The sequence below is a fragment of the Cololabis saira genome, chromosome 24 (assembly GCF_033807715.1).
Source record: "Cololabis saira isolate AMF1-May2022 chromosome 24, fColSai1.1, whole genome shotgun sequence".
Classification (NCBI taxonomy): domain Eukaryota; kingdom Metazoa; phylum Chordata; class Actinopteri; order Beloniformes; family Belonidae; genus Cololabis; species Cololabis saira.
This window is the reverse complement of record NC_084610.1, coordinates 23236674-23262666: the sequence shown is the minus strand read 5'-3', so window position 1 is coordinate 23262666 and position 25993 is coordinate 23236674. Positions and strand designations below refer to the sequence as shown.

At 42.6% G+C, this 25993-nt stretch overlaps 3 protein-coding genes across 3 annotated transcripts in view; 1 reads left to right on the top strand and 2 right to left on the bottom strand.

Moving 5' to 3' along the window:
* The first annotated feature begins 3651 nt into the window (after nt 1–3651).
* LOC133425105 (frizzled-7-like) lies at nt 3652–12092 on the top strand. The gene is made up of 5 exons (XM_061715785.1): nt 3652–3656; nt 3720–3867; nt 6346–6657; nt 8372–8893; nt 11520–12092. Exons 1-5 carry the CDS (start codon nt 3652–3654, stop codon nt 12090–12092), a joined length of 1560 nt encoding a protein of 519 aa, XP_061571769.1.
* Nucleotides 12093–19369: 7277 nt separating this feature from the next.
* On the bottom strand, nt 19370–21199 carry LOC133425104 (stonustoxin subunit alpha-like). The gene is made up of 2 exons (XM_061715784.1): nt 21190–21199; nt 19370–20051 (listed from the first exon to the last, which is right to left on the bottom strand). The coding sequence occupies exons 1-2, from the start codon at nt 21197–21199 to the stop codon at nt 19513–19515; spliced, it is 549 nt and encodes a 182-aa protein (XP_061571768.1). The 3' UTR covers nt 19370–19512.
* Nucleotides 21200–24659: 3460 nt separating this feature from the next.
* Nucleotides 24660–25993, bottom strand: part of LOC133425103 (protein NLRC3-like) — a 3337-nt gene continuing 2003 nt past the window's right edge. The window contains exons 2-3 of the mRNA XM_061715782.1: nt 24936–25645; nt 24660–24849 (exon numbers count right to left, since the gene is read on the bottom strand). Of these exons, the coding sequence (XP_061571766.1) occupies nt 24660–24849; nt 24936–25645 (900 nt within the window). The remainder of the gene's footprint in view (nt 24850–24935; nt 25646–25993) is intronic.

The following is a 25993-nucleotide window of genomic DNA, read 5'->3' as shown; positions in this document are numbered from 1 at the left end:
CCTTCACGGGTCAGGACTAAAACGCTCCTTCATGGGTCAGGACTAGAACGCTCCTTCACGGGTCAGGACTAAAATGCTCCTCTTCATGGGTCAGGACTAAAACGCTCCTTCGTGGGTCAGGACTAAAACGCTCCTTCACGGGTCAGGACTAAAACGCTCCTTCGTGGGTCAGGACTAAAACGCTCCTTCATGGGTCAGGACTAAAACGCTCCTTCGTGGGTCAGGACTAAAACGCTCCTTCGTGGGTCAGGACTAAAACGCTCCTTCACGGGTCAGGACTAAAACGCTCCTTCCTGGGTCAGGACTAAAACGCTCCTTCATGGGTCAGGACTAAAACGCTCCTTCATGGGTCAGGACTAAAACGCTCCTTCACGGGTCAGGACTAAAACGCTCCTTCACGGGTCAGGACTAAAACGCTCCTTCATGGGTCAGGACTAAAACGCTGACCCGTGCGTTTTTTCGTGCGTTTTTTTCGTGCGTTTATTTGTGCGTTTTTTCGTACGATTTTTCATACAATTTTTCGTACGTCTTTTCGTGCGGTTTTTCGTGCGTTTTTCGTACGTTTTTCGTACGATTTTTCGTGCGTTTTTTCGTACGTTTTTTAGTGCGAGCGTTCAGTTTTCCGTGTGTTTTTTGTGCATTTTTTCGTACGTTTTTTCGTACGTTTTTTCATACGTTTTTGTTGCGTGCATTCGTACGTTTTTTCGTACGTTTTTTCCGTACGTTTTTTCGTACGATTTTTTTCGTACGTTTTTCGTACGTCTTTTCGTGCGTTTTTTCGTGCGTTTTTCGTACGTCTTTTCGTGCGTTTTTTCGTACGTTTTTCGAACGATTTTTCGTGCGTTTTTTCGTACGTTTTTTAGTGCGAGCGTGCGGTTTTTCGTGCGTTTTTCGTGCATTTTTTCGTACGTTTTTTCGTACGTTTTTTCATACGTTTTTTCGTGCGTGCATTCGTACGTTTTTTCGTACTTCTTTTCATAAGTTTTTTCGTGCGTTTTTTCGTACAATTTTTTTCGTACGATTTTTTTCGTACGTTTTTTCGTACGTTTTTCGTACGTCTTTTCGTGCGTTTTTTTCGTGCGTTTTACCGTATGTTTTTTCGTGCGTTTTTCCTAACGCTCCTTCATGGGTCAGGACTAAAACGCTCCTTCATGGGTCAGGACTAAAACGCTCCTTCATGGGTCAGGACTAAAACGCTCCTTCATGGGTCAGGACTAAAACGCTCCTTCATGGGTCAGGACTAAAACGCTCCTTCATGGGTCAGGACTAAAACGTTCCTTCATGGGTCAGGACTAAAACGTTCCTTCATGGGTCAGGACTAAAACGCTCCTTCATGGGTCAGGACTAAAACGCTCCTTCATGGGTCAGGACTAAAACGCTCCTTCACTGGTCAGGACTAAAACGCTCCTTCTTGGGTCAGGACTAAAACGCTCCTTCATGGGTCAGGACTAAAACGCTCCTTCACTGGTCAGGACTAAAACGCTCCTTCATGGGTCAGGACTAAAACGCTCCTTCATGGGTCAGGACTAAAACGCTCCTTCATGGGTCAGGACTAAAACGCTCCTTCACGGGTCAGGACTAAAACGCTCCTTCACGGGTCAGGACTAAAACGCTCCTTCATGGGTCAGGACTAAAACGCTCCTTCATGGGTCAGGACTAAAACGCTCCTTCACGGGTCAGGACTAAAACGCTCCTTCACGGGTCAGGACTAAAACGCTCCTTCATGGGTCAGGACTAAAACGCTCCTTCATGGGTCAGGACTAAAACGCTCCTTCATGGGTCAGGACTAAAACGCTCCTTCATGGGTCAGGACTAAAACGCTCCTTCACGGGTCAGGACTAAAACGCTCCTTCACGGGTCAGGACTAAAACGCTCCTTCACGGGTCAGGACTAAAACGCTCCTTCATGGGTCAGGACTAAAACGCTCCTTCATGGGTCAGGACTAAAACGCTCCTTCATGGGTCAGGACTAAAACGCTCCTTCATGGGTCAGGACTAAAACGCTCCTTCATGGGTCAGGACTAAAACGCTCCTTCATGGGTCAGGACTAAAACGCTCCTTCATGGGTCAGGACTAAAACGCTCCTTCATGGGTCAGGACTAAAACGCTCCTTCATGGGTCAGGACTAAAACGCTCCTTCATGGGTCAGGACTAAAACGCTCCTTCATGGGTCAGGACTAAAACGCTCCTTCATGGGTCAGGACTAAAACGCTCCTTCACGGGTCAGGACTAAAACGCTCCTTCATGGGTCAGGACTAAAACGCTCCTTCATGGGTCAGGACTAAAACGCTCCTTCACGGGTCAGGACTAAAACGCTCCTTCATGGGTCAGGACTAAAACGCTCCTTCATGGGTCAGGACTAAAACGCTCCTTCACGGGTCAGGACTAAAACGCTCCTTCATGGGTCAGGACTAAAACGCTCCTTCACGGGTCAGGACTAAAACGCTCCTTCATGGGTCAGGACTAAAACGCTCCTTCACGGGTCAGGACTAAAACGCTCCTTCATGGGTCAGGACTAAAACGCTCCTTCATGGGTCAGGACTAAAACGCTCCTTCACGGGTCAGGACTAAAACGCTCCTTCATGGGTCAGGACTAAAACGCTCCTTCATGGGTCAGGACTAAAACGCTCCTTCATGGGTCAGGACTAAAACGCTCCTTCACGGGTCAGGACTAAAACGCTCCTTCACGGGTCAGGACTAAAACGCTCCTTCACGGGTCAGGACTAAAACGCTCCTTCACGGGTCAGGACTAAAACGCTCCTTCGTGGGTCAGGACAAACAACAAGCAACGATCTTGTTGTATTTACTTTTCCTTTAACAATTTTAATCTATTGGGCAGATTGACCAATGTTTAGATGAAACACGCTTTATTTGTTTAAGTAGAAACCACAGTAAAAAATATCTTGCTTGATCTACTTTAAATAAATTAAGGCGACTTTTTCGCATGAGATTTTTATGTAGATCAAGAAAGACTAGTCTTTGTATAAACTACTTAAGTTTTAGGAGTACAAAATTCATTTGCAAGTAAAGTCAACTTAATTTTGGTAAATAAAGTCAACTTAATTTTTTATTTATTTAAGTTTTTTTTCCTTTTTAATTTATTTATTCTTTTTCCTTCTTTTTTTCTTTTTAAAGTCAACTTAATTTAGGTAAATAAAGTCAACTTAATTTAGGTAAATAAAGTCAACTTAATTTTGTATTTATTTATTTTTTTTTCCTTTTTTATTTATTTATTCTCCTTCCTTTTTTTCTTTTTTTCTTTTTTAAAGTGAACTTAATTTTAGTAAATAAAGTGAACTTAATTTTTGCAAGTCAACTTAATTTTGTATTAATTTATTTTTTTTCCTTTTTTATTTATTTTTCTCCTTCCTTTTTTTCTTTTTTTTTTCTTTTTTAAAGTGAACTTAATTTTGGTAAATTAAGTCAACTTAGTTTTTTATTAAAAATGTTTTTTTTCTTCCTTTTTTTCCTTTTTAAAGTCAACTTAATTTTGATAAATAAAGTAAACTTAACACAATTAAGTTGACCGTATTTGCAAAATGTATTATTCACATACAAAAAATTAAGTAGTTTATACAAAGACTGGTCTTTCTTGATCTAAATAATAATCTCATGCAAAAAGTTGACTTATATTTGTACCAGTGTGGCTGTGATGAGGTGCTGGTTCTGGTTCTGGACGGCCTCCCTGGTCCTGGTCCTGGTCCTGGTCTTGGGGTCCAGCTCCGGTCAGGACCACCATGAGGTCCCCGTCCCGGATCACGGTCTCTGCCAGACCGTGTCGGTCCCGCTCTGCTGGGACCTGCCGTACAACCGGACCATCCTGCCCAACCTGCTGGGCCACGCGGACCAGGAGTCGGCCGGGCTGGAGGTGAGAGACGCGTGACACGCCCACCATGTGACGCGTGACACGCCCACCATGGGGCTTTGTGACACATTATATAAATGTCTTCAAAACAAGCTTTTGATTGTTTTTGCTAAATAAATTAGAAATTCAGCCTCTAAAGCAGGGGTGTCAAACTCATTTTTCTTGGCGGGCCGGATTTGACCAATTTTTTTCTTGCGGGCCGCACGCTCAAAATAACAAAAACAGTGCGAAAAAAATTTTTTCTAATACTTTTTTTTTACTATTGTTATCTAATCCAATATCAGTTATGCAAATATGCACTTTGTTTACATTCTAATTATGTAAAATATATTTCTTCAGGATCTTTTCTTGAAATGTCTCGTTTTTTTTCTAATTATTTAAGATACTTTTAATATCATTTTACAAAGATAAACAGAAACAAGTATGTTTTTTTTATATTTTGCTTTTTTATAGGAAATTTAATTAAAATAGAGTGTTTCTTTGTGATTTAGAAATTTTTCCAGTACAATTAAGTGTATTTATTTTTAAAAATTGGCGCAGATATTTAGGCCAGTGTGCCGAAAAAGTCAGCACTTCTTTTTTAACTGTTTTACTTTGTCACTATCCTCGTATTCAAAACTGAAATTCTCCAAATAAATATCTTCTATCATCTTTTTTAGCAGTGATATTTTTCCTGCGAAAATATATAATAGTAGTCAGTTAATAAAAATAAACGACCATCTACAAAGAAATAAAAATCGGCAAATGCATAATAGAAAACTAAAAAAATTTCAAACTGCTCTCTTTGTGGAATAACGATGGATTTGTAGAAGAAATATATTATGGGATATGCTGCGATTCATGGCAATTATTTATGCCTTCCTTTTAGTAAATTAACATTTCGTTTTTTTGCGTTTTTGCGGGCCGCATGAAAATCTCTCTCGGGACGCACATTTGACACCCCTGCTCTGATCCATGTCTTTATCTTCCCATTCTCTAACCTCATTATCTATGCAGGATTCTGAGTGGGCGGGGCTATGATAATGAGGCTCTGTGCTGATTGGCTGCCTGAATGACGCGATACACCGCTACGAAAAAATGGAGGAAGCTCCGGCCGGCGGAGTTATTTACACCGTGTCCTAACTGCATGTGATGCGAGCGTCAGCGACAAAATCAATTCCATTGCTTTATTTTCTATTGGACTGTCCTAACTGGATGCAGCAACGCAGCGCTGCTGGCCGTATTTTACATAAACATATTTCAAATGTTTCAAGTAACGAAATAACATATTTGAAACATTTTATTTACATTTTTTCAGTTATTTTATTGTCTGAAAAATTGTTCAAATGTTATTTTGTTATTTGAAAAATTTACCATAAGAAAAATAGATCAACAAAACAATTTTTCAGACAATAAAATAATTGAAAAAAAATCTGAAAAATAGTTAAAATATGTTATTTTATTACTTAAAATTTTAAAAATATGTTTTGTTGATGAGAAAATATGTTTCTCTATGTTTCTTATTTTTGTGAGGGGGGATATATATAGTTTTTCAGCACTACCTTGTTCTCTATAGCTGATATAACATGAATTACTCCTATGTGGGATCAATAAAGTTCTTATTTTTACCATCTGAGAAAATTAAATATATTATATTTGGTTTCTAACTGTTTCCCAAGTATATTAGTGCGTGTGTGAATGAATAAATGAGACGTAAAACATAAATTTCGTTGTAGAAAGACGCTTTATGAAAATAAGGAAAAAAGGGGAAAAAGATGAAAAAAGAGAAAAAAATGAAAAAGGGAAAAAAAGAAAAAAAGAGAAAAAAAAGAGGAAAAAAGATGAAAAAAGAGAAAAAAAGAAAGAGGAAAAAGACAAAAAGAGAAAAAAGGAAAAAAGATGAAAAAAGATGAAAAAAGAGGAAAAAATATGAAAAAAAGAAAAGAGGAAAAAAGAAGAGGAAAAAGGATGAAAAAGAGAAAAAAAGATGAAAAAAGAGAAAAAAAGAAGAGGAAAAAAGAAAAAAAGGAGGGGGGAAAAAGATGAAAAAAAGAGAAAAAAAGAGGAAAAGAAGAGGAAAAAAGGATGAAAAAAGAGGAAAAAAAGAATCCCTATGTGGGATCAATAAAGTTCTTATTTTTGCCATCTGAGAAAATTAAATATATTATATTTGGTGTTTCCCTAACTGTTTCCCAAGTATATTAGTGCGTGTGTGAATGAATAAATGAGACGTAAAACGTACATTTCTTTGTAGAAAGATGCTTTATGAAAATAAGTCAATTTACTTGTATTAGTTTACAGTCTTGAAGATCCAATATGGCGGCGACGTTGACGTATCGCAGCGCTCGATGCAGCGTCTACTTTATACGTCTATGATCGAACCGACCTCTGAAAGTGCCGGGGTGCCACCTGGTGGTGGAATGTGGAATAGGTTTATTCCCTGTTTATTGCTAACGCCCATTAAAGGCTAATCAAATGCCTCCACTTGTGCGTCTGTCCCAGGTGCACCAGTTCTACCCGCTGGTCCAGGTCCGCTGCTCCCCGGACCTGCGGTTCTTCCTGTGCTCCATGTACGTGCCGGTCTGCACGGTCCTGGACCGGCCCGTGCCCCCCTGCCGGTCCCTGTGCACCCGGGCCCGGCGGGGCTGCGAGCCGCTCATGAACCGCTTCGGCTTCCGCTGGCCCGACAAGCTGCGCTGCCAGAACCTGCCGGTCCACGGCGCCGGGGAACTCTGCGTGGGTCAGGACCCGGACACGGACCCGGGCTCATACCCGGGCCCGGACCTGCCCTTCTCCTGCCCTCTGCAACTACAGGTAACAACTTCTGCTTTTTTATTATTTTACCTCTTTTCTCATAATTTTATTTCAATGTATTAGCTATTTAAGCGTACTCTTAAATTAAATAATATACTTTTTTAATGCAGGCATTGTGACGTAGAATTGTCAAATCGGTTTAATTCCCCGCACGGATCGGCAAAGATTACTTTTGTAATCCTGTATTTGACCCGGTCTTTGTACGTTTTAACCATATAGAAACGCAATTCTTGCCATTTTAAGAATGAGATGTGTCCAAATATATAAAGAAAACTCCTGCACACCTTCTTCTCACCGTACTCGTGTTTATTAGGCCAACGTTTCGGTCATAGACCTTTTTCAAGGCATATGCCATTGACCCAATGCCTATGACCTATGACTGAACCGTTGGCTTAATAAACACGAGTACGGTGAGAAGAAGGTATGCAGGAGTTTTCTTTATATATTTGACTGCATCTTTCCTCCTCCGACGCACCTTTCTGCAAATCTGGTGTGCAAAAAATGAGAGGTACCTGCTGGACTTTTTAACAACTTGTGCTTTCTATTATTTTACCTCTTTTCTTATCATTGTATTTGTTATTTACTGTTCAATTGTGTCTTGCCACTTTTAATGTTGATGTAAAGCACTTTGAATGACCTTGTGTTGAATTGTGCTGTACAGATAAACCCGAAACGTTGGCCTATGACCTATGACCGAAACGTTGGCCTATAACCTATGGCCTATGACCAAAACGTTGGCCTATAACCTATGGCCTATGACCGAAACGTTGGCCTATGACCTATGACCGAAACGTTGGCCTATGACCTATGACCTATGGCCTATGACCGAAACGTTGGCCTATGACCTATGACCTATGGCCTATGACCGAAACGTTGGCCTATGACCTATGACCAAAATGTTGGTCTATAACCTATGGCCTATGACCGAAACGTTGGCCTATGACCTATGACTGAAACGTTGGCCTATGACCTATGACCGAAACGTTGGCCTATGACCGAAACGTTGGCCTATGACCTATGACTGAAACGTTGGCCTATGACCTATGACCGAAACGTTGGCCTATGACCTATGTGCTATGACCGAAACGTTGGCCTATGACCTATGGCCTATGACCGAAACGTTGGCCTATGACCTATGGCCTATGACCGAAACGTTGGCCTATGACCTATGACCTATGACCGAAACGTTGGCCTATGACCTATGTGCTATGACCGAAACGTTGGCCTATGACCTATGACGTATAGCCTACGACCGAAACGTTGGCCTATGACCGAAACGTTGGCCTATGACCTATGACCGAAATGTTGGCCTAATAAACATGAGTACGGTGAGAAGAAGGTGTGCGGTAGTTTTCTTTATATATTTGGCTGCAGCTTTCCTCCTCCGACGCTCCATTCTGCAAATCCGGTGTGCAAAAAGTTTTCTATTTAGGAATGAGATATACTTGCTGGACTCTACTGCCCTTACTTTTTAACAACTTCTGCTTTCTATTATTTTACCTCTTTTCTTATCATTTTATTTTATTTTACTGTTCAATTGTGTCTTGCCACTTTTTATGTTGATGTAAAGCACTTTGAATGACCTTGTGTTGAATTGTTCTGTAAAAATAAACTTGCCTTGCCTTGATATTTAGCTGCTACTGATACAAAAACTTGATAAAAATAAACAATCTGTTGGGATTGTGGTCTATAAAATGGTGATTGTTGCCTGCAGGTGCCGCCCTACCTGCACTACCGGTTCCTGGGGGTCGTGGACTGCGGCGCCCCGTGCGAGCCCGACGGCGTAATGTTCTTCAGCGAGGCGGAGCTGCGGTTCAGCCGGGTCTGGGTCGGTACCTGGTCCGGCCTGTGCTGCGTCTGCACCGCCTTCACCCTCGTCACCTACCTGTTGGAGCCGCGGCGGCTCCGTTACCCGGAGAGGCCTGTCCTCTTCATGAGCGTCTGCTACTTCCTGGTGGCGGCGGGCCACGGCGCGGGCGTGCTGCTGGGGGGCCGGCCGGCGTGCTCAGCCCGGTTCCGGCCGGACGGGTACCGGCTGGTGTCGCAGGGCACCCACGACCCGGGCTGCACCCTCCTCTTCGTCGTGCTGTACTTCTTCGGCTCGGCCGGCTCCCTGTGGTGGCTCGTCCTGGGCTTGTCCTGGTTCCTGTCGGCCGGGAGGAGGTGGGGGTCCGAGTCCATCCAGGCCGTGTCCGGCTACTTCCACCTGGCGGCCTGGGCGGCGCCGGCGCTGCAGGTGGGTCATCTCTAGGTCGTGTTTAGTAAACCTCTAGCTGGTGTTGGTAAATCTCTAGGTGGTGTAAACTCTAGTGCAGCGATCGGCAACTCAAAATGTTGAGTCATATTGGACCAAAAACAAAAAACTAATATGTCTGGAGCTGCAAAAATGAAAAGTCTTTTATCAGCCTTAGAATGAAGAAACACATGCTGCATTTTTCTATATTAGTTAAAACTGGGGGAGGTTTTTTTTTTTCATTATGCACTTCGAGAAAAAAGTTGAAATGTCAAGAAAAAAGCCAAAATTTCGAGAAAAAAGTCGAAATGTCGAGAAAAAAGTCAAAATGTTGAGAAAAGTCGAAATATTGAGAAAAGTCGAAATGTCAAGAAAAAAGTTGAAATGTTGAGAAAAAAGTTGAAATGTGGAGAAAAAAGTTGAAATGTGGAGAAAAAAAGTCAAAATGTCGAGAAAAAAGTCGAAATGTCGAGAAAAAAGTCTAAATTTCGAGAAAAAAGTTGAAATGTGGAGAAAAAAAGTCGAAATGTCAAGAAAAAAGTTGAAATGTCGAGAAAAAAAGTCAAAATGTCGAGAAAAAAGTCGAAATGTCAAGAAAAAAGTCAAGATTTCGTGAAAAAAGTTGAAATGTGGAGAAAAAAGTCAAAATTTAGACAAAAAAGTCAAAATTTAGACAAAAAAGTCAAAATTTAGACAAAAAAGTCAAAATTTAGACAAAAAAAATCAAAATTTCAAGATTAAAAACGAAAGGAAAAAGGAAGAAAAAAAGTGAAAAAAGAAAAAAAAGAAGAAAAAAAAGGTCAAACATTTTTGAAAAAGCTCCAGGATCCACTAGGGCGGCGCTAAAGAGCTGCAGGTTGCCGACCCCTGCTCTAGTGTGTTAGAGTCAGTAGTCATAGTTGCAGCTATATGCTTATGATCCAGGTCCTGGTCCAGGTTTCTTCCTCCTAAAGGGGAGTTTTTCTTGCCAGTGTTTGGCTTAAGGTTTTTCTCCCACTAGGGGAGTTTTTACCTGCCATTGTTTAAGTAATAACTGCTCGGGGGTTTATTTTTATGTTCATGTTTTGGTTCTGGAAAGATTCTAGAGACAACTATGTTGTATTAGTCCAGGGGTCGGCAACCCGCGGCTCTAGAGCCGCATGCGGCTCTTTAGCGCCGCCCTAGTGGCTCCTGGAGCTTTTTCAAAAATGTTTGACCTTTTTTTCCTTTCTTCTTTTTTCCTTTTTTTCTCTTTTTTTCCTTTTTTTTCTTTTTTCCTTTTTTCCTCTTTTTTCTTCCTTTTTCCTTTCCTTTTTAATCTTGACATTTTGACTATTTCCTCGACATTTCGACTTTTTTCTCAACATTTCTACTTTTTTTTCGACATTTCGACTTTTTTCTCGAAGTGCATAATAAAAAAAAAAAATCTTCCCCCACTAATATAGATACATGCAGCATGTGTTTCTTCATTCTAAGGCTGATACAAGACTTTGACATTTTTTGCAGCTCCAGACATATTAGTTTTTTGTGTTTTTGGTCCAATATGGCTCTAAAACATGTTGGGTTGCCGACCCCTGTATTAGACGCTATATAAATAAAATAAAATTGAATTGAAATTGCAGACGGCCGCCGTCATGGCCGCCGGCCGGGTGGAGGGCGACCCACTGGCGGCGTCTGCTACGTGGGAACCTCGGGTCTGGTCTTGGCGCCGCAGCTCGTCTCCCTCCTCGCGGGGTTTTCCCTCCTGCTGGCCGGGCTCCGGTCGCTGGTCCGGATCCGGGCGGCCGTGAGGAGCCGCGGCGACCGGACGGAGCGGCTGGAGAGGCTGATGCTGCGCATCGGCGTGTTCGGCGCGCTGTACGGGGTCCCGGCGAAAAAAAAAAAGTCGAAATTTGGAGAAAAAAGTCGAAATTTGGAGAAAAAAGTCGAAATTTGGAGAAAAAAGTTGAAATGTCGAGAAAAAAGTCGAAATTTCAAGAAAAGTAGAAATATTGAGAAAAAAAGTCGAAATGTCGAGAAAAAAGTCGAAATTTGGAGAAAAAAGTCAACATTTCGAGAAAAAAGTTGAAATGGAGAAAAAAGTTGAAATGTGGAGAAAAAAGTTGAAATGTGGAGAAAAAAGTTGAAATGTGGAGAAAAAAGTCGAAATGTCGAGAAAAGTTGAAATATTGAAAAAAAGTCGAAATGTCGAGAAAAAAGTCGAAATTTAGACAAAAAAAAAATCAAAATTTCAAGATTAAAAACGAAAGGAAAAAGGAAGAAGAAAAGAGAAAAAAGAAAAAAAAGAAGAAAAAAAGGTCAAACATTTTTGAAAAAGCTCCAGGAAATGTCGAGAAAAAAGTAAAAATGTTGAGAAAAAAGTCAAAATTTCGAGAAAAAAAAATCAAAATTAAATTTGATTATATTTGAAATTTAGATTAAAAAAGGAAAAAGGAAGAAAAAAAGAGAAAAAATAAAAAAAAGAAGAAAAAAGGAAGCCACTAGGGCGGCGCTAAAGAGCCGCGGGTTGCCGACCCCTGGTCTAGTGTGTTAGAGTCAGTAGTCATACTGTAGTTGCAGCTATAGAACTCTGTAAAGCGTCTAGAGAAAAAAATCTGTTGTATTAGACGCTATATAAATAAAATAAAATAAAATTGAATTGAAATTGCAGACGGCCGGCGTCATGGCCGCCGGCCGGGTAGAGGGCGACCCGCTGGCCGGCGTCTGCTACGTGGGAACCTCGGGTCTGGTCCTGGTGCCGCAGCTCGTCTCCCTCCTCGCGGGGTTTTCCCTCCTGCTGGCCGGGCTCCGGTCGCTGGTCCGGATCCGGGCGGCCGTGAGGAGCCGCGGCGACCGGACGGAGCGGCTGGAGAGGCTGATGCTGCGCATCGGCGTGTTCGGCGCGCTGTACGGGGTCCCGGCCGGCGCGGTGGCCGCCTGCCTGCTGTACGAGCGGGCGTCCCGGCCGCGCTGGGAGGCGGCGTGGCGCCGCAGGACCTGCCGGCACCTCGGGGTGCCCTGCCCGGGCGGGAGCGCTGCGCCGCTCGACGCCCCGCACTTCTCCGTGTTCATGGTCAAGTACCTGATGACGATGGCGGCCGGTGTCGCCTCCGGCTGCTGGATCTGGACCAGGAAGACGCTGCGGTCCTGGCAGCGGTTCTGCAGGAGGCCGAGCGGCGAGGACGGACGGCGGGCGGAGTTCAGGGGAACCGTCAGCTGGGAAATTCCTGCAGGACCGAGATGAGCTGGTGTTTCACCTCAGAGAGTGGAATAGTTCCACCCTGGACCTGGTGCTACATGTTGGTCTGAGGTGAACGTGGTCCGGGTCTGGATACTTGGATACCATGGGAACGAAGCCGTTAATAATAAGAATAATGACAATTAAAGCTGAAAGCAGCGATGAACGGGCCCTCACGCGTGCAATTTTCAACAATAAAGGTAAAGGACTCAAAACTAAGTCCGATGAAACCACCCACGAGTTTTTATGTCAAACCATGCAAAAGTGATGGCAGAAAGTAGGAACTATCAAATATGGACCAATCAGATGAAGGGGGGACGCGCTTTTTGGCGTCTAGCGTCGCCACGGTAACGCTTTTGACTTTTGAAATGGCATAAATTGCGCCAAAATTACACAATTAATTCAAAATGTCCGACTTCCTGTTGGGTTTCCGCCATGGCGCCAAGAGACTTTTCTTTAAGTTGTGCCATGATACAGGTGTGTAGCGATTTTCGTGCATGCACGTCAAACCGTATTTTGGGGCTTGAGGCACGAAATTTTATCCATATGGACCAATCAGATGAAGGGTGGGGTGCGCTTTTTGGCGTCTATTGTCGCCATGGTAACGCTTTTGAAAGAGAAAAGTAATGCGCGTTGTCGCAGGATGGAGACGCACATTTTGATGTATAACACACATGGGTGCACGTTACGGTTCGGGCCGTATTAACGGCTGAAGGAATGTCATAAATTGCGCCAAAATTACACAATTAATTCAAAATGGCCGACTTCCTGTTCGGTTTCGGCCATGGCTCCAAGAGACTTTTCTTTAAGTTGTGCCATGATACAGGTGTGTACCGATTTTCGTGCATGTACGTCAAACCGTATCGTGGGGCTTGAGGCACAAAGTTTTCCGGGGGGCGCTGTTGAGCCATTTTGCCACGCCCATTAATGTAAACCATAAAATATCAAATTTACCGCCAGGCCTGGCTTGCATGCCAAATTTGGTGCCTTTTGGGGAACTATCAAATATGGACCAATCAGATGAAGGGGGGGTGCGCTTGTTGGCGTCTAGCGTCGCCACGGTAACATTTTTGAAAGAGAAAAGTAATGCGTGTAGTCGCAGGATGGAGACGCACATTTTGATGTATAACACACCTGGTTGCACGTTACAGTTCGGGCCGTATTAATTCTCGAAGGAATGGCATATATTGCTCCAAAATTACGCGATTAATTCAGAATGTTCAAAATGGCCGACTTCCTGTTCGGTTTTGGCCATGGCGCCAAGAGACTTTTCTTTAAGTTGCGACATGATACAGGTGTGTACCGATTTTCGTTCATGTACGTCAAAGCGTATTATGGGGCTTGAGGCGCAAAGTTTTTTGGATGGAACCAATCAGATGAAGGGTGGGCGCGCTTTTTGGCGTCTAGCGTCGCCACGGTAACGCTTTTGAAAGAGAAAAGTAATGCGTGGTGTCGGAGGATGGAGACGCACATTTTGATGTACAACACACTTGGGTGCACGTTACGGTTCGGGCTGAATTAACTGCCAAAGGAATGGCATAAATTGCGCCAAAATTACACAATTAATTCAAAATGGCCGACTTCCTGTTCGGTTTCGGGCATGACGCCAAGAGACTTTTCTTTAAGTTGTGACATGATACAGGTGTGTACCGATTTTCGTGCATGTACGTCAAACCGTATCGTGGGGCTTGAAGCACAAAGTTTTCTAGGGGGCGCTGTTGAGCCATTTTGCCACGCCCATTAATGTAAACCATAAAATATCAAATTTACCGCCAGGCCTGGCTTGCATGCCAAATTTGGTGCCTTTTGGGGAACTATCAAATATGGACCAATCAGATGAAGGGGGGGTGCGCTTGTTGGCGTCTAGCGTCGCCACGGTAACATTTTTGAAAGAGAAAAGTAATGCGTGTAGTCGCAGGATGGAGACGCACATTTTGTTGTATAACACATCTGGGTTCACGATACGGTTCGGGCCGTATTAATTCTCGAAGGAATGGCATATATTGCTCCAAAATTACGCGATTAATTCAGAATGTTCAAAATGGCCGACTTCCTGTTCGGTTTTGGCCATGGCGCCAAGAGACTTTTCTTTAAGTTGTGACATGATACAGGTGTGTACCGATTTCCGTGCATGTACGTCAAACCGTATTGTGGGGCTTGAGGCACAAAGTTTTCTAGGGGGCGCTGTTGAGTCGTTAGGCCACGCCCATTAATGCAAACCACCAGTAAAGGTCCATAAAATTACTTCTTAGTAATTCTGCATGTAGTTGTATTTCAGTAATAATTATTCCATTCAGTGTTTGAATATAATTATTTCACGGTGTAAATGTTGCTCATGTTTAAAGTTATCGTGTGCAAAACTGTGTGAATATTTAAATTTGATGTTGATTGTTGTGTTTATAATCTGTTACTTTTATCATCAATTCACTTATTTACAGGACTATTCTCTTTCATGATTAGAGTATTAATATTGTATATCATTTTTTGTATTTATTTGCTATTTCTAAGTGTTTAAACTGGGTGACACTTTTTTTAATTGATTTTATTATAATATACACCACTGAACATGTTTAGTTAGTGTTGTTTTTGTGTAGTTTAGCCATCAGAATTTATCCAAAGTGTTATTTTACCATCTTCTTGACACTTGTATGAATAAATTCTGGTTAATTTGAATGAGAGAAGTTGTTTGTCCTTATTTTAAAACATATTTGTCACAGCTGCTGGTTGACAAAGGCCTGTGTTGCAGCAGCCCGGCTTTTAACTAGTAGTAATAAGAGAACACACATCACTCCAATTTTATCCTTTCTTCACTGGCTTCCCATTAAATTTCGCATCCATTTTAAAATACTGATGCTAACTTTCAGAGCTTTGCATGGCCAAACACCACAATACATCGCTGACCTCCTCCTACCTTATGCGCCAAATCGGGCTCTTAGATCAGCACACCAATCGTTACTGTCTGTCCCTCAAACTCATTATAAATCCAGAGGTGACCGTGCTTTTCAAGCTGCCAAAATTATGGAATGCTCTCCCTTCACAAGTGCGTTCTCTAGACTCTTGTGAAGGCTTTATGAAGCAGCTGAAAACGTTTTTATTCAGACAGGCTTTTGGTTAACCGTTCATTTATTGTGTCTCTGCATGGCTGCTATGTTTTTAATTGTGCGTTGCGACTATGTTTTTAACATGCCAGCCCAGTGCTGTTTTCTGTACCTTGTTAATTTGATCTAGGTTTTTATATATATGTATACTATTGGTATCTTTTCTTTTTAGTTTGTGTGCTTTCTTTTAATGTAAAGCACTTTGTGATTTTATATCTGTGAAAGGTGCTATATAAATAAACTTTACTTACCTACTGTGTTCGATCTCCTTCCTTCGTAGTAGTAGTAGGAACAAAAGAACAAAAAAAAAAGGTGCTGCAAAGCATCAAACTGCCACAGTTTATCAGAGTTACATTTTATCCATTTGATTTATTTTGTTTAAATGCTCTACAGAAGTGCTTGTTAAGATACATAAAATTAGAAACTACCAATTCAAAAATATTAAGAAAGAAGTTACTTACGTACATAAGTAGTAAGAAAGTAAGTTACTTACGTAAGAAAGTAGAAACTAAGTTACTTACGTAAGAAAGTAGAAAGTAAGTTACTTACGCAAGAAAGTAGAAAGTAAGTTACTTACGCAAGAAAGTAGAAAGTAAGTTACTTACGTAAGAAAGTAGAAAGTAAGTTACTTACGTAAGAAAGTAGAAACTAAGTTACTTACGTAAGAAAGTAGAAAGTAAGTTACTTACGTAAGAAAGTAGAAAGTAAGTTACTTACGTAAGAAAGTAGAAAGTAAGTTACTTATGTAAGAAAGTAGAAAGTAAGTTACTTATGTTAGAAAGTAAGTTACTTACGTAAGAAAGTAGAAAGTAAGTTACTTACGTAAGAAAGTAGAAAGTAAGTTACTTACGTAAGAAAGTAGAAAGTAAGTTACTTATGTAAGAAAGTAGAAAGTAAGTTACTTATGTAAGAAAGTAGAAAGTAAGTTACTTATGTTAGAAAGTAAGTTACTTACGTAAGAAAGTAGAAAGTAAGTTACTAACGTAAGAAAGTAGAAAGTAAGTTACTTACGTAAGAAAGTAGAAAGTAAGTTACTTATGTAAGAAAGTAGAAAGTAAGTTACTTACGTAAGAAAGTAGAAAGTAAGTTACTTACGTAAGAAAGTAGAAAGTAAGTTACTTACGTAAGAAAGTAGAAAGTAAGTTACTTACGTAAGAAAGTAGAAAGTAAGTTACTTACGTAAGAGAATAGAAACTAAGTTACTTACGTAAGAAAGTAGAAACTAAGTTACTTACGTATATAAGTATTAAGAAAGTAGAAAGTAAGTTACTTACATATATAAATAATAAGTAGAAAGTAAGTTACTTACATATATAAATAATAAGTAGAAAGTAAGTTACTTACGTATATAAGTATTAAGAAAGTAGAAAGTAAGTTACTTACGTAAGAAAATAAAAAGTTAACTGCGTATATAAGTAGTAAAAAAGTAACTTAAGTAGTAAGAAACTAAGTTACTTACGTACATAAGTATTTAGAAAGTAGAAAGTTACTAACATACGTAAGAAAGTAACTTAAGTAGTAAGAAACTAAGTTACTAACGTAAGTTACATAAGTAGTAAGAAATGAAGTGACTCTATTAGTACCTTTCCAACATAAATCATTTACTTTGTTAGTAAGTACGTAACTTAATACTTATGTAACTAACTTAGTTTTTTACTACTTACGTATTGCTAAACAATAACACACAAACACATTGAAGTTGCATCTTATCCATGTGATTTATTTTGTTTAAATGCTCTACAGATGTTCTTGTTAAGATACATAAAATTAGAAACTACTAATTCAAACGTATTATAACTCATGTGGTTGGTTTTTTTGCCACGTTAGAACACAGACCTCCATTTAGCTTTATTATGGTGTTTAAAAATCAACATTACACTTGTATTAATTAGTATCAGACTTATAGCCTGCTGTTTAGTTTCAGGGTGTTTGGTTGAAGAACCGCCTAATCTGTTGTCACCGATATTTAAAACTCAACAACAACAAGGGCGTTAAACCGTTAGCTGAGCTAGAGCTAAAGTTAAGAACAAGAACAGACTCAACGTTTCAGTCATGTGACTCTTCCTGTTGAGCCTTTACATTAAAAAGAAACATGTATGAATGTAAAAATAGTGCAGTTTTAGTGACAATTACAATTACTCAGTTAACATCACAAAGAAAGGAAAAAAATCAAAGATAGATTGTCTGTCTCCGTACGCATATATTATAAATCTTATTCTTACGAAAAAACAGGCCGGGACTCTTAGTGTAGCAAGATTATATCATATATATATATATATATATATATATATATATATATATATATATATATATATATATATATATATATATGTGTCTTTGTGATAAATATATATAACTGTACATAATGAAAGCAGAGCTGAGGTATTTGGCTGAGCGGTCGGCGCCGCCGTCTTTGGTGTGAACAATCGAGAGTTCCAGACTCGCTGTATGTGAGGTATATTGTCAGTAATTCGTGTGTTTTTTCCCGGTACTGCGTACTGGCACAGAATCTTTTGGTGGTACGTAGTACCGGATCATACCGGATCGTACCGGCTTACTTTCACCCCTGGTTTTATCTCCATTATTCTGGAGCCGTGCTGCTTCGTAATATTACCACTATATTCTCAAAATATTACCACTTTATTCTCATAATATTACCACTTTATTCTCATAATATTACCACTATATTCTCATAATATTACCACTTTATTCTCATAATATTACCACTTTATTCTCAAAATCTTTGGTTCAACTCATATCTCCATAACAGACGTGCGTTAACTTTAATGGAATCCAATCCAAATACACAATTGTTGAGAAGGGAGTTCCACAAGGCTCATCCCTTGGACCACTGCTTTTCTCCATTTTTTATTAATGAGCTCCCAAAAAATCTCCTAACGTTACGACTTTATTCTCGTAACGTTACGACTTTATTCTCGTAGTATTACGACCCTATTCTCGTAACGTTACGACTTTATTCTCGTAACGTTACGACCCTATTCTCGTAACGTTACGACCCTATTCTCGTAACGTTACGACCCTATTCTCGTAACGTTACGACCCTATTCTCGTAACGTTACGACCCTATTCTCGTAACGTTACGACCCTATTCTCGTAACGTTACGACCCTATTCTCGTAACGTTACGACCCTATTCTCGTAACGTTACGACCCTATTCTCGTAACGTTACGACCCTATTCTCGTAACGTTACGACCCTATTCTCGTAACGTTACGACTTTATTCTCGTAACGTTACGACCCTATTCTCGTAACGTTACGACCCTATTCTCGTAACGTTACGACCCTATTCTCGTAACGTTACGACCCTATTCTCGTAACGTTACGACCCTATTCTCGTAACGTTACGACCCTATTCTCCTAACGTTACGACCCTATTCTCCTAACGTTACGACCCTATTCTCCTAACGTTACGACTTTATTCTCCTAACGTTACGACTTTATTCTCCTAACGTTACGACTTTATTCTCCTAACGTTACGACTTTATTCTCCTAACGTTACGACTTTATTCTCCTAACGTTACGACTTTATTCTCGTAGTATTACGACCCTATTCTCGTAACGTTACGACTTTATTCTCGTAACGTTACGACCCTATTCTCCTAACGTTACGACTTTATTCTCCTAACGTTACGACTTTATTCTCCTAACGTTACGACTTTATTCTCCTAACGTTACGACTTTATTCTCCTAACGTTACGACTTCATTCTCCTAACGTTACGACTTCATTCTCGTAACGTTACGACTTCATTCTCGTAACGTTACGACTTCATTCTCGTAATGTTACGACTTCATTCTCGTAACGTTACGACTTCATTCTCGTAACGTTACGACCCTATTCTCGTAACGTTACGACTTTATGCTCGTAACGTTACGACTTTATTCTCGTAACGTTACGACTTTATTCTCGTAACGTTACGACTTTATTCTCGCAACGTTACGACTTCATTCTCCTAAGAGAAAAAAGTCCAAATGTCGAGAAAAGTGTCAAAATTTCGAGGAAATAGTCAAAATTTCGTGAAAAAAGTCGAAATGTTGAGAAAAAAGTCGAAATGTCGAGAAAAAAGTTGAAATGTCGAGAAATGTTGAGAAAAAAGTCAAAATTTCGAGGATTATTTTCGTAATATTACGACTTTATTCTCGTAATATTACGAAATCATTCTCGTAATTTCCTATTTTTTTGTCTTAGTTTGGCCCTAACACTCCATCGTATGTTTCGGCTGTGGTTGTCTCAAAGCTCTTTATAAATAAAGTTGAGTTGAGTGTACGTTCTGCTTGTGCGTGGACGTGTCCCGGATCCGTCCTGCGTCTACAGAGACACGGAGGAGCCGGGCCAGAACCCGAACCCCGGGTACAGCGGTTGGGTGAAGGCGGTGCTGAAGGTGTGGAGGTGGACCAGGCCGTCGGACACCACCTTGTAGAAGGACAGAGTCCCGGCGGGGACGTCCACGTACACGGCTACGCGGTGGGAGACGGGGGACGAGGAGAAGGCGGGGATGGAGATCCCTCTGTTGTTGAACCGGACGGAGCAGCCGTGGACGGAGGAGACGTTCAGGCACCACGAGTGGTCGTTCCTGCCGAACACGCACTCCGCTGCTTCCCCTTTCCGCCGGATCCCGGCGTAACTCACCGCCACGTCCACCTTCCCCGTCCACGACACCTCCCAGTAGCAGCGGCCCGCCACGCTGCCGGCCGCCAGCAGCTGGTTCCAGTGGTCGAAGCGGTCCGGGTGGTCGGGGTGATCCGGGAGCGGCTGCTCCTCCTCCACGAACGTCATCGTCCTGTCTCCGTCGGACAGACGGATGTGTTTGTTGACCGTGTTTGTGTCGACGCTGAGCTGACGGGAATCTGACAGAGAGTTCAGAAGGAAGGAAGGAAGGAAGGAAGGAAGGAAGGAAGGAAGGAAGGATGGATGAAAAGAAGGAAAGAAGGAAGGAAGAATGAAAAGAAGGAAGGAAGAATGAAAAGAAGGAAAGAAGAATGAAAAGAAGTAAAGAAAGAAGGAAGGAAGGGAGGAAGGAAGGGAGACAAGAGGAAGGAAGGAAGGAATAAAAGAGGAAGGGAAGAAGGAAGAAAGGAAGGAAGGGAAGAAGGAAGGGAGAAAAGAGGAAGGGAAGAAGGAAAGAAGGAAGGAAGGAAGGAAGGAAGGAATAAAAGAGCAAGGGAAGAAGGAAGGAAGGAAGGAAGGAAGGAAGGAAGGAAGGAAGGAAGGAAGGAAGGAAGGAAGGAAGGAAGGAAGGAAGGAAGGAGAGAGCAGGAGGAAAGAAGGAACAGGAGAATTAGGTCATTTTGACCCGAAGACAGTACAAGGGTTTAAGCTGCAAGCAGCAATGAACGGGCGTGCAATTTTCACCAATAATGGTCAAGGAGTCCAAACCGAGTCCGATGACACCACCATGACTCTTTATGTCAAACCATTCAAAAGTTATGGCAGAAAGTAGGAACTATCAAATATGGACCAATCAGATGAAGGGTGGGTGTGCTTTTTGGCGTCTATCGTCGCCACGGTAACACTTTTGACTGAGAAAAGTAAAGCGCATGGAGACGCACATTTTGATGTATAACACACCTGGGTGCACGTTACAGTTTGGGCGAAGAAATGGCATAAATTGCGCCAAAATTAAACGATTGATTCAAAATGGCCGACTTCCTGTTGGGTTTCGGCCATGGCTCCAAGAGACTTTTCTTTAAGTTGTGACATGATACAGGTGTGTAGTGATTTTCGTTCATGTACGTCAAACCGTATTGTGGGGCTTGAGGCACAAAGTTTTCTAGGGGTCGCTGTTGAGCCGTTAGGCCACGCCCATTAATGCAAACTATTAAATATCAAATTTATCACCAGGCCTGGCTTTGTGCAAAATTTGGTGACTTTTGGGGAACGTTTAGGGGGAAAAAAGACCCTCATGTCGTCGGAAGAAAAACGAGAAAAACAATTCCTACAGATACAATACGGCCTTCACACTGTAAGTGCTCGGGCCCTAATTACACGGATACATAATACACAATGATAACCTTATTGCCTAAAACAAAAACCACACACACAATAAAACCGCCTACTTACATTTCCTCAGACCCGGCGTCAACCATTGTGGTCCGGCAGGATCCAGCCTGAAGGAGGAAAAGTCCGTCAGCAGGAACACAAAGAACGAGCATGGAGATTGTCTGAGTTGACCATTTGTCAGCGTTCTGATCAGAAACATCATCCTCCGTTGCTGCATCCGGTTTATACGGTTGGACCGAACAGCCGTCTCTCTTGTTCACATCGATGGAAGAATCGTAGTTTTTACTGCCTAGTATCAACATTTAAACCACTGGATTCTTTTTTTTAAACTTTGTATTAGTAAAAGGCATATTTGTATCCCCAAACGGGCAGAAATAAGATCCGTACTTTCAAAACAAAGTCGACTCGGCAGCAGCTACAACCCATTGCTACAACCGCGGAAGCTTTTATTTATCTTACAATGGTTAAGCAGTGTTTAAAAGTGGTAAAAGTGACATCTATCTATCCATCTAGATTTTTTAACTCAAATTATTTTGGTCAAAATTGCCTTTATTTCATTTTAAGTTGGAGGACCCCCTGCAGTACCTCACGGGCCCCCGATTGAAGACCCCTGGTTTATGGTTATGTTTTTAACATGAGTTTAATGCTCGTAGAGATTCTGCTCCACCAAAACTATGTGTTTCCTACATGAGTGTTTCCCTACGTGAGAGTTTCCACACGTGAGAGTTTCCCTACGTGAGAGTTTCCTACGTGAGAGTTTCCCTACGTGAGAGTTTCCCTACGTGAGAGTTTCCCTACGTGAGAGTTTCCCTACGTGAGAGTTTCCCTACGTGAGAGTTTCCCTACGTGAGAGTTTCCCTACGTGAGAGTTTCCTACGTGAGAGTTTCCTACGTGAGAGTTTCCCTACGTGAGAGTTTCCTTACGTGAGAGTTTCCCTACGTGAGAGTTTCCTACGTGAGAGTTTCCTACGTGAGAGTTTCCTACGTGAGAGTTTCCCTACGTGAGAGTTTCCCTACGTGAGAGTTTCCCTACGTGAGAGTTTCCCTACGTGAGAGTTTCCCTACGTGAGAGTTTCCCTACGTGAGTTTCCCTACGTGAGAGTTTCCTACGTGAGTGTTTCCTACGTGAGAGTTTCCTACGTGAGTGTTTCCTACGTGAGAGTTTCCTTACGTGAGAGTTTCCAGTCTCCAGCTTGGATCCTCCAGTCCAGACAGAAGCTTCACCGCTGCCTCTCCTGGATGGTTGTAGCTCAGGTCCAGCTCTCTCAGGTGGGACGGGTTGGAGGTCAGAGCTGAGACCAGAACATCAGAACCTTCCTGGGAGATCAGACATCCTGACAGGCTGCAGAACAAAAACCAGAACCTTCCTGAGAGATCAGACATCCTGACAGGCTGCAGAACAAAAACCAGACACCGAGATGAGAAGGGAATGAAAAACAAGCACCGTTTAAGTACATAACCAAATAAATCCCTCCAAATGACTCAGTCTATCCCAGATCTTGATAGGAAGAGGTAAGAAGCCAAGGCTTTATGGTTTCCAGCAGCTCCTTGCTCCCAACCAGACCTGGCTCCACATGGAGGTTTTCCAGAAACCCCTTTTCCACCAAACCGGTTCCAGGGCTCTAACGTCAGTTACGTCTCTGCAAACGTCAGTTACGTCTCTGCTAACGTCAGTTACGTCTCTGCTAACGTCAGTTACGTCTCTGCAAACGTCAGTTACGTCTCTGCAAACGTCAGTTACGTCTCTGCAAACGTCAGTTACGTCTCTGCAAACGTCAGTTACGTCTCTGCTAACGTCAGTTACGTCTCTGCTAACGTCAGTTACGTCTCTGCAAACGTCAGTTACGTCTCTGCTAACGTCAGTTACGTCTCTGCTAACGTCAGTTACGTCTCTGCTAACGTCAGTTACGTCTCTGCTAACGTCAGTTACGTCTCTGCTAACGTCAGTTACGTCTCTGCTAACGTCAGTTACGTCGCTGCAAACGTCAGTTACGTCTCTGCTAACGTCAGTTACGTCTCTGCAAACGTCCGTTACGTCTCTGCAAACGTCCGTTACGTCTCTGCAAACGTCAGTTACGTCTCTGCAAACGTCAGTTACGTCAGTTACGTCTCTGCTAACGTCAGTTACGTCTCTGCTAACGTCAGTTACGTCTCTGCTAACGTCAGTTACGTCTCTGCTAACGTCAGTTACGTCTCTGCAAACGTCAGTTACGTCTCTGCAAACGTCCGTTACGTCTCTGCAAACGTCAGTTACGTCTCTGCAAACGTCAGTTACGTCTCTGCTAACGTCAGTTACGTCTCTGCTAACGTCAGTTACGTCTCTGCTAACGTCAGTTACGTCTCTGCTAACGTCAGTTACGTCTCTGCTAACGTCAGTTACGTCTCTGCTAACGTCAGTTACGTCTCTGCAAACGTCAGTTACGTCTCTGCAAACGTCAGTTACGTCTCTGCTAACGTCAGTTACGTCTCTGCAAACGTCTGTTACGTCTCTGCAAACGTCCGTTACGTCTCTGCAAACGTCAGTTACGTCAGTTACGTCTCTGCTAACGTCAGTTACGTCTCTGCTAACGTCAGTTACGTCTCTGCTAACGTCAGTTACGTCTCTGCTAACGTCAGTTACGTCTCTGCTAACGTCAGTTACGTCTCTGCAAACGTCCGTTACGTCTCTGCAAACGTCCGTTACGTCTCTGCAAACGTCAGTTACATCTCTGCAAACGTCAGTTACGTCTCTGCAAACGTCAGTTACGTCTCTGCTAACGTCAGTTACGTCTCTGCTAACGTCAGTTACGTCTCTGCTAACGTCAGTTACGTCTCTGCTAACGTCAGTTACGTCTCTGCAAACGTCCGTTACGTCTCTGCAAACGTCAGTTACATCTCTGCAAACGTCAGTTACGTCTCTGCAAACGTCAGTTACGTCTCTGCTAACGTCAGTTACGTCTCTGCTAACGTCAGTTACGTCTCTGCTAACGTCAGTTACGTCTCTGCTAACGTCAGTTACGTCTCTGCTAACGTCAGTTACGTCTCTGCTAACGTCAGTTACGTCTCTGCAAACGTCCGTTACGTCTCTGCAAACGTCAGTTACATCTCTGCAAACGTCAGTTACGTCTCTGCAAACGTCAGTTACGTCTCTGCTAACGTCAGTTACGTCTCTGCAAACGTCAGTTACGTCTCTGCTAACGTCAGTTACGTCGCTTTCCAAAAATGGCCAAAAGGACACTAGGATAACCAGGTCACATACCTGGATAAAAGAGCAGAACTCTTGAACCTTTCAACATACAGTCATAATTTTGGCCTCTAATGAAAGCTGACACTTAGAGGTATCCTATCATATATCCAGATTCACTATCACTATCAATATTGCTGAAAGAAAGTTACTGAAACATGAAGCTAAACTGCGGGCGGGCCGTCAGAGTGGCAACGGTTAGTTAAAAGAAGTCTAACCTGAGGTTTTCCAGTTAACAGAATTCTAACCTCAGGTTTTCCAGGGTGCAGGCCGGACTCTTCAGTCCTTCACTCAGCAGCTTCAGTCCAGAATCCTGCAGGTCGTTGTTGCTCAGGTCCAGTTCTCTCAGGACGGAGGACGGGGAGCTGAGGACGGAGGACAGAGCTCTGCAGCCTCTCTCAGAGAGATGGCAGCCGCTCAGTCTGAGGAAGAACGGGATTCATAACTACACATTCATCGGTACCAACCAGTCAAAATGACTATGAAAAACACGACCGTCTTCACTTACAGGACTTTGCTGGAGGCTTCCACCACCGGCAGCAGCTTCAGCAGAGCCTCCTCCGAGGCAAAGTATTCCTTCAGGTCAAACACCTCCAGATCTTTCTCTGACGATAGTAAGATGAAGACCAGAGCCGACCACTGAGCAGGAGAAAGTTCATCTGTGGAGAGACTTCCCGACCTCAGGTACCGCTGGATCTCCTCCACCAGAGATCGATCGTTCACTTCGTTCAGGCAGTGGAACAGGTTGATGCTTTTCTCTGCGGACTGGTTCTTTGTGATCTTCCTCTTCAAGTAGTCCGCCGTATTCTGGCCGATCTGTGATCTCTCTTTTGGAGTCAGCAGACCTCGAAGGAGACACTGGTTGTTCTGCATCGAAAGACCCAGGAGGAAGCGGAGTAACAGGTCCAGATGTCCGTTGGGACTCCGCAAGGCCTCGTCTACGGCGGTCTGGTAGAAGTGTGACTCTGCAACTGTATCTCCCGTCGTCCCAAGAGCACAAGAGCTTGTTTCGTCTACGGCGGTCTGGTAGAAGTGTGACTCTGCAACTGTATCTCCCGTCGTCTCAAGAGCACAAGAGCTTGTCTGTTCGTCCAGCAAGTTGATTCCAGAGTTGACGAAGGTCTGATGGACGTGAAGAGCTGCCAGAAACTCCTGGACGCTCAGGTGGACGAAGCAGAAGACCTTGTCCTGGTACAAACCTCTTTCCTCGATGAAGATCTGGGTGAAAACTCCCGAGTACACCGAAGCCTCTCTGATATTTATACCACACTCTCTCAGGTCTGGTTCGTAGAAGATCAGGTTTCCTTTCTGCAGCTGCTCAAACGCCAATTTTCCCAGAGACTCCACCATCTTCCTGCTCTCTGGACTCCAGTGTGGATCCGTCTCAGCTCCTCCGTCATACTTGACCTTCTTCAGTTTGGCCTGGACCACCAGGAAGTGGATGTACATCTCTGTCAGGGGTCTTGGCAGCTCTCCCCGTCTCTCTTTTCGGTTTTCAGGACGTTGTCCAGGACGGTAGCAGTGATCCAGCAGAAGACTGGGATGTGGCACATGATGTGGAGGCTC